At 45.8% G+C, this 15,056-nt stretch overlaps 1 protein-coding gene across 1 annotated transcript in view; it reads right to left on the reverse strand.

Annotated features, from left to right (window-relative positions):
- Positions 1-8,868: 8,868 nt before the first annotated feature.
- Chchd3 (coiled-coil-helix-coiled-coil-helix domain containing 3) overlaps positions 8,869-15,056 on the reverse strand; it is a 270,667-nt gene continuing 264,479 nt past the window's right edge. Inside the window, exon 8 of the mRNA XM_048340244.1 lies at positions 8,869-9,164. Within this exon, the coding sequence (XP_048196201.1) occupies positions 9,141-9,164 (24 nt within the window). The 3' untranslated portion in view covers positions 8,869-9,140. The remainder of the gene's footprint in view (positions 9,165-15,056) is intronic.

The following is a 15,056-nucleotide window of genomic DNA, read 5'->3' on the forward strand; positions in this document are numbered from 1 at the left end:
AAATTTTAAAAAATCATCTAGAAAAATGTATGCAAGTTTTGGAACTTTGGTTCTCTTTCTCACTTTCTGTTTCTCTTTGGTTGCTGCTTAATCTTTAGCAATGAGAAAAGGGCACATGCTAAAGGCATGAGGCGAAGGCTGAGCTGGTGCTCCCACGAGGCTGTTTTATATCTGCATTAGTGAGCAGCCCAGCTTCCAAGCCAATACACCAGCAACAAATGACAGCTAAATAGGGCCAGAAAGTTCCAACCAACTGTTACTTGCCTTCCAATCCTTTCACCTCAAAAGACCTTGGGATGCCAGCAGCGGCAGGGACCTGGGAGTTTTATTTAGAAAGTCTGGGCTCCGTGCCCTGTGCCCTGATGGCCCACCTGGAGCCTGGTTGAGGGGCTGCACCTGGGACACCCTCGGGCGGCAGACGCAGCGGGAGCACGCAGCCTGGTTGCCTCTCCGTCTCCATCTCCAGCTTCCTGGGTGGCAGGCGGAGGGAGGGGATGCGTGGAGTCAGGCAGATGTCTTGGAGCTCAGGGAAAGTTAAAAAAAAAAAAAAAAGGAAGGAAGTGGGGAATTTGTCTGACAGACCCCAGTGAGCAAAATTAGCATCAGTCACAGGCTGGAGGCTTTCCATTTTTCCTCTGCTTGAAACCTCAGTAATTTTGCAAAGACAAGACATTTTGTGGTACTGTATGTACCCAGTACATGAGGATAAGGAAATGAAAAGAATGGGGCTTTTATTCATTATTTATTCTCTTTAACGTTTATTGAGGGCTTACACTGCAAAAATGGCACTGTACTAGACAGAGGGAGATGATAAACAGGGATGAGAGAGACAGCTAGACTCAGGCTGGTGATTACAAGTGGGAGCCACTGTGCTTGGCTCTGCTTCTGACACCACTGATTACTTGATTCAGGTGGTGTTTGTCAGGCTTGTTCTAAATGCCTTGTGCACTCTCATAATTCATAGGCTTGGAAGTGCTGTAGATCTAGTCTGATTGTGTTCTCTGAGGATCCATGTGCTAGAAGCTTGGGCCCTACTTAGTTGATGTGGGAGGTGGCAGGGTCTTTCAGAACTGTGGCCTAGCAGAAGGTTATAGGTCAGGGGAGGTACGGCTCTCAGAGGGAACTACGTTACTTCTTATGGGACCTGAGTTATTTCTTGTGCAGGGGTTGTTTATAAAAGAAAAAGAGTGGCCTCTCTGCCTTCCCTCTGGCTTCCTGGTTCCTCCTTGTGACCACTCTTGTGGTGCCATCTTCCACACGCCCTTGCTATAGCTAGAACCATCATGTTTAGATTTCCAGCTTCCAAACCTATCAGCTACATAAACCTTTACTTTTATGTTATTCAACCCTAGGTATAACAGCAACAAAAAGTAGACTAACATAGGGAGCAACTTAAGAAACATCCTATTTTCAAAAAAAAAATTCTTGCCAGGTACCCATGGCTCAAGCTTGTAAACCTAGCTACTCAGCAGGCTGAGATCTGAAGATCACTGTTCAAAGCCAGCCTGGGCAAGAATGTGTCCCAATGAGATGCTTGTCTCCAATTAACCACTCAAACACCAGAAGTGGAGCTATAGTTCAAAGAGGTAGAGGGCTAGTCTTGAGCAAAAGAGCTCATGAGTCAGCACCCAGGCCCTGAGTTCAAACCCCAGGACCGACAAAAGAAAAATTCTTCCTGAGTTGTAAATGTCCATTAGTGAATCATGGCTGATATATTGTTATGGTTGCTGAGTAATTTTGTAATTCTAGTACTCCTTTTACATTGATTAGTTTGCATTTTATTATTCTATACATTCTAGGAAATACTTGCTTATTTGTATAGACTCACAGTATCAGTATGAGGCCCACCTGTGGGATATGTTATAATCATTGTTTGTTTTGATGTTGAGACTGGCTCAGATTTGTTTCCATCTTACATTTTTCTTGCACTAGCCCTGGACTTAGCCAGTTCTTCCAGCGTCCATGGTTTTTTGGGGGAGGAGGGGGGCAGCGTTTAGAAACTAAGATCTGGGCATCTGGTGTGCTCAATGCAATTAGAGTATTGCTGCACCCAGCTCCTCTGAGTGACAGAGCTAAGGTGCCCATGTAGGAATGTACATACAATATGCATAATATATACATGTAGCTAAACTATCTATAGATAAATATGCATGCACATCTGTGTCTGCATTTGCTTCAGTGTCTATCTGTTTATAGTTTAGACCACCATTGACACTTACATCTCCAACTCTCAGTCCAAAGCCAACACTAGAATCATTTGAATTTTTCCATATTTGTAATTCACTTTTTTGGTAGGAAGAAATCTGATTCCCATTACCCTCCATACATGTATATATTGGATTTGTGTTTTCTGTAAGCAACTAATTTCCTACTGCTATTGCCATGGTCTTTCCCCAAACTGCACAGCCCCCCTCCTCCTGTCACTCAGCCTCCATCACTATGGTGGACGCCCTCCGCCCCCTGTGAATCGAACATGTGTCTCTCTCTTGGCTGCCTTCACCTCTCACCCCTCAACCCTGCATGCAGACCCACGTTGCTTGGCTCTACCTAATGGCTTCTGGCCTGAATTATTTAGGAAGGAAGAAAGGCAGAGAGAAAGGAAAGCCCTCAGACACTGTCATTTATTATTAGTGAACATTTCCTCAGGACAGTCACCCCTCGTGGCTCATGGGAAGGGGGAAGCCATCAGAAGAGAATGACATCATCCTCTCTGCCTGCATCCGCTAAACTGCCTGCACCTGTCCTTAGAAACACACCCTTCCACTCCTACTTGATGGTGGATGGACTGACCCCACTGTGTGGGAGGATTATAGATTCCAGAGTTTTGATCTGTTCAAGGACTTGTCACATAACTTACCCTGTTTGTTTATTTCTATACAAAATGGCAGTCATCACTTACAAAAAGTAACTTTCTAGGGTCTCAGCTTCTCTCCCCTCAATCTTCCTTTTAGTAAAATTGCTTCTTCAGTCTCGGCTTTGCAAGCTCACTCTTTCCTCTACCCCATTTTGACCAAGGTTTTCATTCTCTCCAGTCATCACCACTTCCCTTCTGGTGCCCATCCAGCTAACTCTGTCCACAACCCCTTTCCTTTAGCTCCATCTGCACCCAGTGGCCTCTTGGACCCTCTGCTAGGCATCAGAATTTTAAAAAATGACAACAGTAACTTATTTCCCATAGTTCTAGAGATTGAGAAGACTACGCTCAAGATGCTGGAGAATTCGGTAGCTGGTGGGGGCCTCTTTTCTGCTTCACAGATAGCAAATGGTACCTTCTGATTGGCACACACTATCAAATGCTTATTCTCCCTCCTTAAACTCTGTCTTTTAGTGTTTTGCATAGGACTCATCACTACCTGCTGAGTATAGCTATGGGTTGACCCTCTGTGAAGTCAAGAGCAGAACCAACTCACACAGTACCAGTGGTTGGAAGCCCCTTCTCTGCAGGCAAAGACAAGCATGGGGGCTGGACATACACAAAAGGTTCACACTGGGCGATGGAAGGTGCTTAGGGAAACCCCGGACAGGAAGTACTGCATCATAGGAAGCCATCTGCTTTTCAGCGGCATCTCTCCAACTTCCTGCTACATTCATTTCCAGGGTCCTGGGCCCCCGACACTTACTTCCAAGTTCCATGTTATAAGCACCTGAACATGAGGAATGGATGCTTTTATTTGGGGTTCATATTTAAGATGGGGCTGCTGCAAAGGGCATTTTAAGAACTCACAGGTAATGCAAAATAAGCCATGCTAGCGGGTTAGCTGATAGGCGTTCTGTTCACTCCCAAAACGACAAAGGTAAAGCCAAGCAAAGACGCAAAGACGGGCTGGCTTCAATGCTGAGGAACGTGGCCCATGGCTTCTAAATGAGGAGCACAGTCTCACCTTGTCTCCGAGGCTGCACAGGAAACAGATAATAGGCACTTGACCTGTGATCGGGCCCTTGGCCCTATCTTCCTGAAGGAGCTGAGAGCGAGTAAGCATGGCTCCTAACCCACGCTGCGGGCACTGGTGAGCCCAAAGCCGCAGGCTGGCCACCCACAAACCGGGTAAGGAAAGGATTCTGCAGGAGGCTCCCCAAATGTGAGAACTCAGGGTCTCTGCTGTCCAGAAGGGGGCAGCTAGACTAGAGAGGTCCTCTGCAACCAAACTCTGACCAGTGGGGTTCACATTTGCATTTAAAAGCCATTATGGAAATTTACTTTGAAGGCAGGGCTATATTCAAAGCAGTCTTCTCAGCAAAGTGACCGTGATCCCAGGCAAAACCCGGTTCTCCCAGGAGTGGGAGAGGGGAGACAGTGCCCGTGGGCCGAGTGGGGAGGGAAGGCAAGGTTTGCAGCCTGGGGAAACCTTTGAAGTATGTGGTGGTCTCGCCTAATCAAACTCGCCATGAGAGGTCTGAAACACTTCATTAAAGCCAGGCATAGCTGCTTTCCATGTAGAGTTCACTTGGTTTGAGGGACTTGGAGCGGTGGAAAGGAACAGTTTTAATTTCCAGCTTCTTCTGAAAAGCGCAAGCAGGCTACTCAGATTCTTGTATGAATCTGGAGAGGGCTTAACACCCTGGACCGTCCTAAGGGCTTATTTCCACTGCTCAAGGAGACCTCAGCTCACTGAGGAAGGGTGGGAAGAGCAGAAGACACTTCTGATTTGGATTTTTGAATCTTTTTGCTTGGGGACTCAGTCCTACTGAGGCTGGAGGTAGCGCAAGAACAAAACAACATGGAGAATAAACTGTCTTAATCTTCATTCAAACCACATTCTGCAGGGAAAAGGAACTGAATACGTGCTCATTTTTCTCCCCAACTCAGGAACCAGTGCCTCCAGGGTACTGGGAAATAATGGAGAGGAAGGTTCCTGATGCTGTCTAGTGCTTAGGCCACAACTCCTAGTGTCCAATGAGCAGAGTTGGAGGAACAAATCTACTTTGCTTTCAGTCAGTCTATCAAGACTGACATGGGTCAGGTACCAGTGGCTCATGCCTGTAATCCTAGCTACTCAGGAGGCTGAGATATGAGGATTGCCTGTGCTGTCAGCCTGGGCAGGAAAATCTGTGACTCTCTTACCTCCAATTAACCAGGAAAAACCGATCACACAAAGTCTAGGAGGTTCCATCTCATTGAGCAGATGGACACAATTTCTCCTGGATCTTGCCTTGGTTGGGGGCAATGGTAAGATGGATGCAGGTTTGATATACCTACATTGAAGGGAGAATACATTTCCCAGGAATAAGAGCTGGAAGAGGGGAAAGGAGTTTCTGGGAATGTATTCTAAAATTCTCCCTGTACACCCTTGATCCAGAGCCGGGCTTCCACTTTAAGGATGCTTGTCTCCCTCCTGGAGTTCTCTGTATGTTTTACTGTCAGTGAGTCCAAAGCAGAGAGACAGGAAAGGAGTCGAACTTGATAACCTGCTACACTTTGTACTCTTGAGAAGGCTCAGATCCAGCATTGGGGGAAAATCCTATGATAAAATGCTTTAAACCAAGCCGTAGACTTGCTAGCCATTAACCACCCTGGGTGTTCTCCACAGGCCACCGCAGCGGGCAGGGCGCTCACGCTATGGCTGTTGTGGGTCTTCTTACACCTGCTACTCTGGATACACCTGGCCTCCAACTCAACCCCTTGAGGCAGTGGACTTAACTCTTTGGAGGACCTGCCAGGCTATGAGTGGTGTGAAAAGTTTAAGCATGCACAACAGCCTATGGAGGGGATAAAGATGGTGGAGAAAGAGAAGCCAAGCTATAGACAGAAAACTTAGGGGAAAGGGCAGGGAGTGGTGTGTGCACATGTATGACTAACACCAAGCACCAGCTTTTTGATGAATATTAACTTTAAAGACACTTACTTTTCAATTCACATGGTTTGAGTCACAATACGCTAAAGCTCCCCATTCAATTGTTCATCCGCTCTAATTTTTTTATAGCTTTTTCCAAAATAATAATCTATTAACTGTAGTCACCATTTTGGACAATAAGTCCCTTGAAGGTATTTCTACCCACTGGAATTTTGTTCCAATTCTTCAATCTTGAAAGGGTCAAGTCTTTGGAAAAATATGAGCTTCTAGCAAAGACAATTATATGTCAGGTTGGAAGAAAGGACAGATAAAGAGCCACCATGCCTGGCTATCCCACCAGGGAAGTTGAGGACCATCGCTGCTCATTTCAATTCTAAGCCAATACAGCTTAAAACTCCTCAGCTGAGGGCTGGGGATATAGCCTAGTGGCAAGAGTGCCCGCCTCGGATACACGAGGCCCTAGGTTCGATTCCCCAGCACCACATATACAGAAAACGGCCAGAAGCGGCGCTGTGGCTCAAGTGGCAGAGTGCTAGCCTTGAGCGGGAAGAAGCCAGGGACAGTGCTCAGGCCCTGAGTCCAAGGCCCAGTACTGGCCAAAAAAAAAAAAAAAAAAACTCCTCAGCCGACAGCTGACTACATTCCCTTTTCAGGAGCCCACACCTGCATTGATGCTGCCCAGTCAGTAAGTTTGAAACCCCTTCCACGTTGACAAGTTTCTTGCAATCACTGGCTTCTCAAGCAAGATTTTTGGGGCTAGTTCAACCAAGTTCACCAGATGTCTGTTGGGGTGCTAACATCTAACTTGCTTTTATTTATTTGTTTTGTTTTTGTTGCCAGTCCTGGGGCGTGGACTCAGGGCCTGAGCACTGTCCCTGGCTTCTTTTTGCTCAAGGCTAGCACTCTGCCACTTGAGCCACAGCACCACTTCTGGCTTTTTTCTATATATGTGGTGCTGAGGAATCGAACCAAGGGCTTCATGTATACAAGGCAAGCACTTTATCACTAGGCCATATTCCCAGCCCCTCTAACTTGCTTTTAAGGGACTTTATTCTAATAGAACTAAACTCCTGTGGTGCCAAGTATGTTCATGTCATAGGGAAACTGACTATAAGAGACCCCTCCTCAAGCCTTCACAGTTATCCTATGAGCAAATGGCGGCGAGGATAGAGTCAGGATGTCATTAGCAGGTTTGTCAAGGATCAGAGAGGCATCACAGCTTCGATGTCACCCCAGAGCCATCCTTCCCCTCCCGCACCCATCAGGTGTATCCACATGATAAAGTGATAATGTGCTGACAGCCCCCAAGGACTGCACTAAGCTTGAAATGCCTGACTCCTGCTTTTCTCTGCCAGTGACAAGACTAGCAGACGGGGACGTGCCAAGTTCTTGGCTCTAAATGGCAAAACAAAACAGTATAAGAGGGAATTGGTGAATTAGGCTGATTTGCAAACACTATATCGCAAGTCACCGTGTAAACATTTGTTTCTGTGTAACTATTAATTCTCTCAGGCTGGTACCTGGACGCGATCCTGACAGTGCCTGGATGCACTGCCGGGAGTTACTGGTGAATCTGTCCTTCATACTGAAACGAAGCCTAACGAGGCTGCATCATTCAAAAGCAAAACCAATACAACCAAGCCGACCCAAGAGAAAAAAAAGAAAAAGGACATCTTAACACAAAACCCCTTTATTAGACAGTCATCACAGAATAGCTTGGTAACGATAGAAGGAGTGTCTCCGGTGTCACTCAGAATCAACACCAGGCCTACAGGTGTGTGCCCAAATGTGTGAAGATGTCATTTAGGTGGTGGCAGCCTGGGAACAGAGCCAGTGGCACTGACAAGGCCGTGTGAAACACTCCCGTCACATCTGCATCCTGACTCTCTGTGGAGAGAGAAATGTGGCATGGTGGATATTCTTGCCATGCCCGCAACTCTGAATCCCAGCAAGAACTGCAGAAAGCCCCAACCGCCTGGGACAGACCCATTGTAGGTGGTAGCAGCCCACTCCTCCTCAGCCCCTCTTCCCAACCGAGCAAGCGGACTTGGTTAAGCACCACAGCTACTGTGTCATAGCCAGAATCCAACCATGGACACACCTTAGCAGAGCAAGTATTTTTAATCATTTTGCTTAACTTCCTGGAACAAAATAAACATGAAATAAGAACTTTCCATTTAGGTGATGTTACAGAGCATGATTTCTCCCCTCCTATTTTCTGGAAGGACCTTCTTAGCTTCCAATGTGCTCAAATCCAGGGCGGACCAACAATCCTCACAGAAAGGGGAGCGTTAGAACCAGGAAGTTTGAATAAATTGGAAAGGGAAAACTCTAAGGTTTGGCTTTCTATAACATTTTCATAATGGTATCACAGGGTCAGAAGGTCCTAACCAAGGCCATCTAATTTGTTTCTTGCCCCAGGCAGGATAGCTTAAGCCATCTGAAAGAAAGGTTCCTGAAGTTTGTAAAGTCATACAAAATTCTACCTACCTAAGAGGCAAGCTGCAAATATCACTGGTGTGTCTTTGGCGAGAAAGGTATGGTGCACATTGCAAATTAATAAACAAGTAAATCAATTACTATAAACACAGCCATCTAATTCAGCTAAAGGAATGAATGAGGCTCCAAGCTACAAGGCCAGTCTTTGTCAGAAAATATATTTATTATTGATAGTAAGTGAACTTGTCAGTATTCACGACAAAGGTTACATAAGCCAAGGTTGTCTTTGTATTGATAAAAATGCCTTATTTCATTGTAATCATAAACATTATTCCAGTAAAAGAGGTGCATTTTTCTCTCCTTTTTGTCTTCTTACTTACATCATAATAAGTTAAAATGAAAAGCTCTTACATAATCAAAGAAGAAAAGAGAAAAAAAAATTCCACAAGCCACAGCCTACATAATTCCACTCAGCTGTGCAAGCCCTAGCCTCCTCTCCCCACTCCAATTAGTTTAGCCTCCTCTCCCCACTCCAATTAGTTTAGCCTCCCCACCCCTCCCCGCTTTCCGAGAGGCGCTCCGCCAATAGGGCAGCTTGGTGTGGGGAGAAACATTTCATGTCAATGGAAATTGAATGGAAAGTACAAAAAAGGCGAAGAGGGCTTCCCTCCTCTTTTATTCATCACAAACGGGGTTCGTCATTCTCAGTATATCCTCTGATAACTGATCCCTGATGTAGGACTTGGCTTCACAAAGTGTTGCTGATCAAAACATGATATGCTTCTGCCCAATTCATTTTTCTGGGGCTTCTCTTCTCTCTTAATTGGATTATTCTCTCATTAGGAAAAAAAAAATGTCCCGCCTCTGGAATTAACGTTGAGGGAAGTTTGCATGTTCTGAAAGTTGATTTTATCCTCCTTTCTCTAGCATGCCCTGCAAAAGAAATAGAACGTAAGTTTTACAACCACAAGGAGGAGGGGAAGAAATGGCAGTAACTACTTAGCATGCTTTTCAAATTGCTATCTAACAAACCAGTAGCAAGGCTGCTTCCTAAGGGATGGTAGATAGGACTGACTTCCTTCCTTCCTTCCTTCCTTCCTTCCTTCCTTCCTTCCTTCCTTCCCTCCCTCCTCCTTCCCTCTCTCCCTCCCTCCCTCCTTCCTCCCTCCTTCCCTCTTCTCCTCCTTTCCATCCTTCTTCCACTCTTTCCTTTTCCCTTTCCCAAGGTGGAATGGAGGGTCTCAGGCCACCCATGCCCCCATGTAAAGAGAAAGAACTTGTAAACTATCAGCCGGGGCATGGGATATACTTCCTCCATTTGAATGGATCTTTAAGGAGAAAAAAGTGGTTCTTTCCCTCTGAGTTTTGAAATTACCCCCTAGGGGGAAGGTGCCCCCTGAAGCCGCCTCCAGCTCACAGGTGCGTGCCCTCCAGAGCTATCCCTTACCTCCTCCCATCCCGGCATCCAGTTCTCACTGCACTTCTACTGTTACCCTTGGTGAAGCGCTACCAGGAAACTAACACACAATACCCATAAGGAATGAAAGAATGCAAGGTAGTAACTGATTAATATCTATCTGCGAAATAGACGTTAAGGTTTATTTTATTAAATAATATAGGCACACAGTAAAAAAAAATTCAAAAGGAACAAAACTGTCTGGGAATAAGAAAAGCCAGAGAACTCTGGTGTGGGTGGGAAAGGGTGGGGAAAGCTGTCCCATTTCCAGAAGGGCAAGGAAGGAGACGGTCCACCGGAAGACAGGTCTATGACCAGAGCATATCTAGAGAAAGAGTATATGGGCACAGAATGGATGCCACTGTTAGGGTGGAAAAATAAGAACACTGAGGAAGGTCAACCAGACCCAATAGAGGAGAATGTGAAGGCTGAAAGGCCAGGGAGGCGCCAAGGAAAAGCAAAGGAACAGGAAATAGAGCTGCTACACATAATCTGGGAAGAAAATGAGAAGGTGAGAGCCTAGGTATAGGTGGACTCAGTGAGAGGGAGGGCTGGGGAGGCTCCCTGAGTGAAGATGGAAAGAAAAGAGATGAGGATTCAGTCCACCAGGATGTAAACAACAAAAGCTCCATGTGTGCAAAACAAAACAAAACAAAACCAGGGAAGACCTCAGAGATGAGCAGGAGGCTCTGCTCAGCCCAATTCCCCTACAGAACACACTAGAATGGGAGGCTTTTCTCAAAGCCAGCTGTGTTTTTGTTGTTGTTGTTTGCAAAATAAAACATTGAGTGGCTCTCATCTCTGACAGCGCCCAAATACTGCTTGGCAATGCCACAGTGCTGTAGCATGCTACCAAGGGTCACCTGAGACTTCGGTCAGTCCCCCAGGTGAGTACTCTGTAAACTCCGAATATGCATTCCCCCCTTCCCACTCTGGACCCCAACATTCTTCAGTGAATGACAATGGAGACCATAAAAGGCAGGTCTGTACTGACTCATCTAAGGGCAGTTGTTACTGAAGAAAATAGTTTGTCCTTTTAGGAATGAAGCCACTTGACCATTTTGTATTACATATCACAGATTCACTATTTTCTTGAATACACCCACAGGAACTTTAAGGATCCAAAGATCTGTGGGTTAAGATTTCAAGGCTGTGCCTTTCTCCTCCCTACAGCTCAGGTCTCGTTATTCTGGGATAGCTATGTGACAGTGTGCCTCTTTCCAAATGTTGCCCCTCCCCCCAAATCTGCAGGGCAGTTAGCACAATATAACTAATAATGGGGGTTCTTCTAACTATTCTTTTCTCTGGATGGGTCATTTTTCAGACAAATCATGTAATGCAAACAATGTTAGTCTTTTGAAAAACAAAACACAATACAACAAAACCAACAGGCTGGGCCCTGGCTGGGTTGGGGACCAGAAGGCTAGTTTAACATGAAGATAACTTAGAATCTACATGAACAAATATGAAGCATATAACCCCACTGGAACTACATTCACTACCAACCCCAGGGGTGGAGCTGATTCAGGAGGGACTACAGCAAAGTTGGAGGGCTGGGCCTAAAAACTAACTGTCAAACTGCGGCAGGTGCCACCAGAGTGGCAGAGGTGGTACAAAGGACCACACCACTGTCAGAGATAGTAACAATGCAATGTTGAGTGGACTAACGTAAAGGTGAAGAAGCAGATCAAATATCCTGTGAAATTAGTGTATGACAGCTATACAGTACTGGAGTGTACTGGAGAGCCCCGAACCTCAGGGCTTTGGGCTGGGGGGAGCCCCAGTCCTGCTAGGGGCTGTGTTCCATGAGGTTCTGTAAGTCCATGGCTGTTTGGCTGAATTTCAGCACTGCATAAATTTACCACTGCATAAATTAACATAGGAAATTCCCTAAAGAATGAGGGAGAAGCTTTGCAATATATATATAAAATCACTTCCTTCATTTAAGTAACTGCTAACAATCTTCATGTAGAGAAAGAAATGCCTTGCTGCTGTTGCTGCTCATTCGTGGATTTGGGCTCCCAGCCCCTGGGGACTCTGCAGGAGGAACCCTAGGTTGGGGCAGTTATGCTGCTATCTTCTCCATCTTTCTCATTCCAGCCCCCAAGGAACCACCAGCAACTTTCACTGTCAAACAACAACAGTGCCCCTGGAGACCTGAGATAATGTGTCATTTCCACTTACTAAAACAATCTTAACCACTATACTTGACTATTTTTGTTGCACAGCAATTTCATCAGCAGAACCGCAGCTTTCCTGAAGGGCCCGACTATCGTAGCAGTGAGCCAGCTCCTGTGTTTCAATAGATTTAAGAGGAGTTTTGGCAGCCCGAGACTGCTCAGTAATTATCACAAAGAGAAGAGGTCCTTTCTTTATTCATTTTGTTTATTAAGATACCACTCAGAGGGGCAGGCCCAGTGACAAACAAATGTAATCCCAGCTATTAAGGTGGTGATCAGGAGAATCATGGCTTGAAGCCAGTGAGGACAAAAAGTGAATGCAACTAACTCCAGGAAATGGAAATAGCCACCCCCCCCACCCCGTTTGCTGCTGTTTTCATTTTCTGTTTGTTTACTTAGATATCTTTGGGAATATAAGGGGAGGCACAGAAATGGAGGGACAAAGGGTAAATAAATACAGTAGTGGCATACACTAGATACGGTGGAAAGTGAACTGTATAGCCTGTGGGTGGAGATGGGAGGGAAAAACTGGGAGAAGGAATGGCATTGTCCCAAAAGAAATGTACACCTTACCTGACTTATATAACTGTAACTCCTCTGTACATCATCTTTATAATAACACTAGAGAAAAATTTTAAAAGCTAATGAGATTCCCATTGCAGCTAGTTGGTGCATGGTGACTCATGTCTGTAATCTCAGCTATACATATAAGGAACCCTAGGTAGGAAATCATAAGCCAAAATGTGACACTTTATCTGAAAAAAAAATATAAAGAAAACATTATACAGCAAAAAAGGGATGGAGGCCTGGTTCAAAGAGAAGTGTGTTTGTCTAGAAGTGTAAAGCCCTGAGATTAAACCCAGCACCATCAGGGGAAAAAAGATACCACTCGGAGTTCCTGTTCGCATCCGTTTACCAGACTTTCCCTAGGAGTTCAGATGGAATCAGTGTGTACAGACGCAGGCAGACTGACCTAAGTGTGGGTGTTGGGGGGAAAGGGGTGACTGACATGGGGGGTGAGTCCTAAGACCCAGGCTCAGTATTTGAGTTTCCACTGAGGAGAGACAGGAAGAGAACAGGGGCAGTGGTGATGAAGGGTACAATAAGAAAAGACTATGAGCCAGACAGGAAGGAAAAGCCATCTACAGATTCAATTAGGAGAAGCACAAAGTCAGCTAGGCCGCACACACACTAGCCCTTACTACCTGCAAATCTGATTAGCTGACTAATTTTGTTTTCAGCGTCTGTCCTTCTCCCCAGCCAGGGCTGTGCTTCATTTTCCTGCTTTAGAGGAAACCCAAGTTAACTTTTCTCGGGCCTGGATCTGGTTTCTTCCACAACAAATGCTCTGTGTAATATTCAGATTAAGTTACAAGTAATTAACTGTTTATACAACTTGCTGCAAGAACAGACAAAACACTAACATACTGCAGTTCTAACTCTTGAAGGATGAGCCCGAGAAAAGAAATACCTATTAGGAAAAATGAAAATCTATTACCATGGTAATATGTCTTCTATTAAACTCAGATTAAAACAGGAGAAAATATCATAAAGCAAACTATTATTCTCAGAAAGTGGTTTAAAAAAAGGATTCCTGTGCTGGAAGAGGTTGGACTAATAAATTTAAAGTTGGGAATTTGATGGGTCTCCAAATTCCAAGGGCTGTCTCCCGTAGCGGGTGGGGGGGGGGCGGGGAAGGACCAATTATGAAACACCTGCATGGGTGCCTCAGCCCAGCAGGGAAAGTAATAAGAGTCATTGGGTGGTGGTGATACAGAAGGCTCTGAACACAATAAACACAGCTCCTGCAGGTCTTCCCACCAAAGCTGACCTTGATTTACCTTTGTGCTCTCTAAGGGGAAAGGTATACCCCATCAGGGATCTCTCCTCCCCCAACCAGGAACAGGGTGCCAGGGAATAGCACAGCCAAGGGTGGGTGGGGCCACAACCGTGAGCTGCTAGCCAGGGCCAGGCAGTGTCACTGGCATTGGCTCTCCTCCCTGGCTCCCACCATGATTGCCTACAGATGTGGTAGAGGCAGAGGAGAAGGCAGAGGACTTCTCCAGGGACTCCTCTCTCTTCCCATCAGCCCTGGAGGCTAAGGATGCACCTGATGAGAGCACCGCCAGTGGGTCTCATCTTCCCAGGCCCAGCAGGACCTCAGGTGGGAGAAGAAGAAGATCTCAATGCAGTCCAGCCTGATGGGTTTTAGGGAAACTGATCCCAGATGGCCATACAATCTTACAAGAGGGTTGGTGAAAGTTCAGGTGCTCTGCCCCCCTCCTCCCTACATCCCAAATCAGGATCCGCAGGGAGGGGTTAAGCTCACCTACACTGATACCCATGGGGACAGCCTCCGGGGCCTGAAATCCAGAGCAGGCTCTGGGGGCTGGGCTCTGCTGCACCTATGGGCCGGCCCTCTCTGGTGCTGACTGTGCACAGGAAAAGATGAAGCTGACTTAGGTGACTGCTAAGTCCTTCTAGCTCCAACTGCTGGGTCTACTGAATCATGCACAGATCACGTAGAATTCACCTGAAAGTATCAGAAAGTACCGTTTGCTCTGGCACAAGGATTTCCATCCAAGCACAGTGAATGCTAAGCAATAGCACTACCCTGTTTTTCAGGTTCTCTTCCATATTCAAAACAAAAGGAAATATTTGAATCCTAGCTAAACACAAATCCAACCCACAGGAGAGGTAAAATACAATTACACTGTCCTTAAGAAGGCTGTCAGAAAATTAGCTTGGGTGGATTTCTACATATGCACTGACCTTGAGGTCTTCTATTTGGAATTAACCATATACATGAATGCCATTTATATTCAGAAATGAGAGGACTGGTGTCCCACCCTGGGAAGGATCCCATCTCCTTTATCAGAGTCTTAAACCCCCTCCTCTCATTATGTTACTTTCTGAGTTGGCAAGTAGGCAAACAGGGGACATATGTCTAAGGCGCAATAGTGGACTTTCCTTGCTTGGTTACTGATCCATTGCTTGCTTACTGATTTAAACCTGTAGTTTGTGGACTTCTGATTGCCCCAGCATCAGGCTTACACAGCTCTCTGATATTTGGGCATCTTCTGGGGTGAGACCTTGCATTCAGTCCCAGAGTGTATTGTTTGGTTCTTCACATCCAGAGTTCCTGACCCATCTTCCACATCTCTCCCCTCCCAGGGTCCTTTGTACCAT

Source organism: Perognathus longimembris, chromosome 2 (genome assembly GCF_023159225.1).
Source record: "Perognathus longimembris pacificus isolate PPM17 chromosome 2, ASM2315922v1, whole genome shotgun sequence".
NCBI classification, from domain to species: domain Eukaryota; kingdom Metazoa; phylum Chordata; class Mammalia; order Rodentia; family Heteromyidae; genus Perognathus; species Perognathus longimembris.